This window comes from Sphaeroforma arctica (assembly GCF_001186125.1).
Source record: "Sphaeroforma arctica JP610 unplaced genomic scaffold supercont1.4804, whole genome shotgun sequence".
Classification (NCBI taxonomy): Eukaryota; class Ichthyosporea; order Ichthyophonida; genus Sphaeroforma; species Sphaeroforma arctica.
The window spans coordinates 1-855 of record NW_014035754.1 but is presented as its reverse complement, the minus strand read 5'-3'; the positions used below and the strand labels follow the sequence as shown (position 1 = coordinate 855).

The 855-nt window shown below is 48.3% G+C and overlaps 1 protein-coding gene across 1 annotated transcript; it reads left to right on the top strand.

Annotated features, from left to right (window-relative positions):
- Positions 1-457: 457 nt before the first annotated feature.
- Positions 458-658, top strand: SARC_14575 (hypothetical protein; the record flags this gene model as incomplete). The annotated part of the gene is made up of 1 exon (XM_014291292.1): positions 458-658. A coding segment is annotated over one exon (201 nt), but the record flags the coding sequence as incomplete, so codon positions are not given.
- Positions 659-855: the final 197 nt, after the last annotated feature.

Genomic DNA, 855 nt, shown 5'->3' with positions numbered 1-855 from the left:
ATTGCACCAGAAGCTTCATATCAGTTGTGAAATATACACGCATACATACATACACACACACAGATATATATACCTGAACACGTAGCGCTACATTGGCGCAAGTTTGTACTGAGCCACACATCATTTCTCTAGCATGCTCGTAAGCGACGCCTTTACCTTCCGCTGCTGCCAACGGATACTTGAAGGTGGTTGCAACACTGAATTGTAGTATGCAATTTACGTGCTAACAACAGCCTTCAATCAAAGGGCTATCTGGCCCATCAGACGGACATACACATCCATACGTTACATCCCATATCCCCACGTACTCACTGTAGTATATCGGCACTACAACGAGCCGCAAGCAAATTCCCATCGAGTATGTCACACAAGTCCACAGCACACATTTTCTATACACTATTTATCGTATCAGTATACTCCAGTACAGACACGCACCCAAATCTGCTATACCACGCAGGCCGGATGGACTCCACTACACTATGCGGCTGCTAACGGGCACCTGGAGGTCGTTGCAGCACTGACGCGCAGTGACATCTGCGACATCAAGCTAAGAAACGCCGAGCACCTGAGTGCACGCGACTTAGCCGTACAAGAGGGGCACACCTGTGTTGTAGAGTATCTGGATTCAATGGTAAGGAGTGTGAGTGTGTGTGAGTGAGTGTGTGTGTGTGAGTGAGTGTGTGTGTGTGTGTGTAGTGTGTAGTGTGTGTGTGTGTGTGTGTGTGTGTGTGTGTGTGTGTGTGTGTGTGTGTGTGTGTGTGTGTGTGTGTGTGTGTGTGTGTGTGTGTGTGTGTGTGTGTGTGTGTGTGTGTGTGTGTGTGTGTGTGTGTGTGTGTGTGTGTGTGTGTGTGTGTG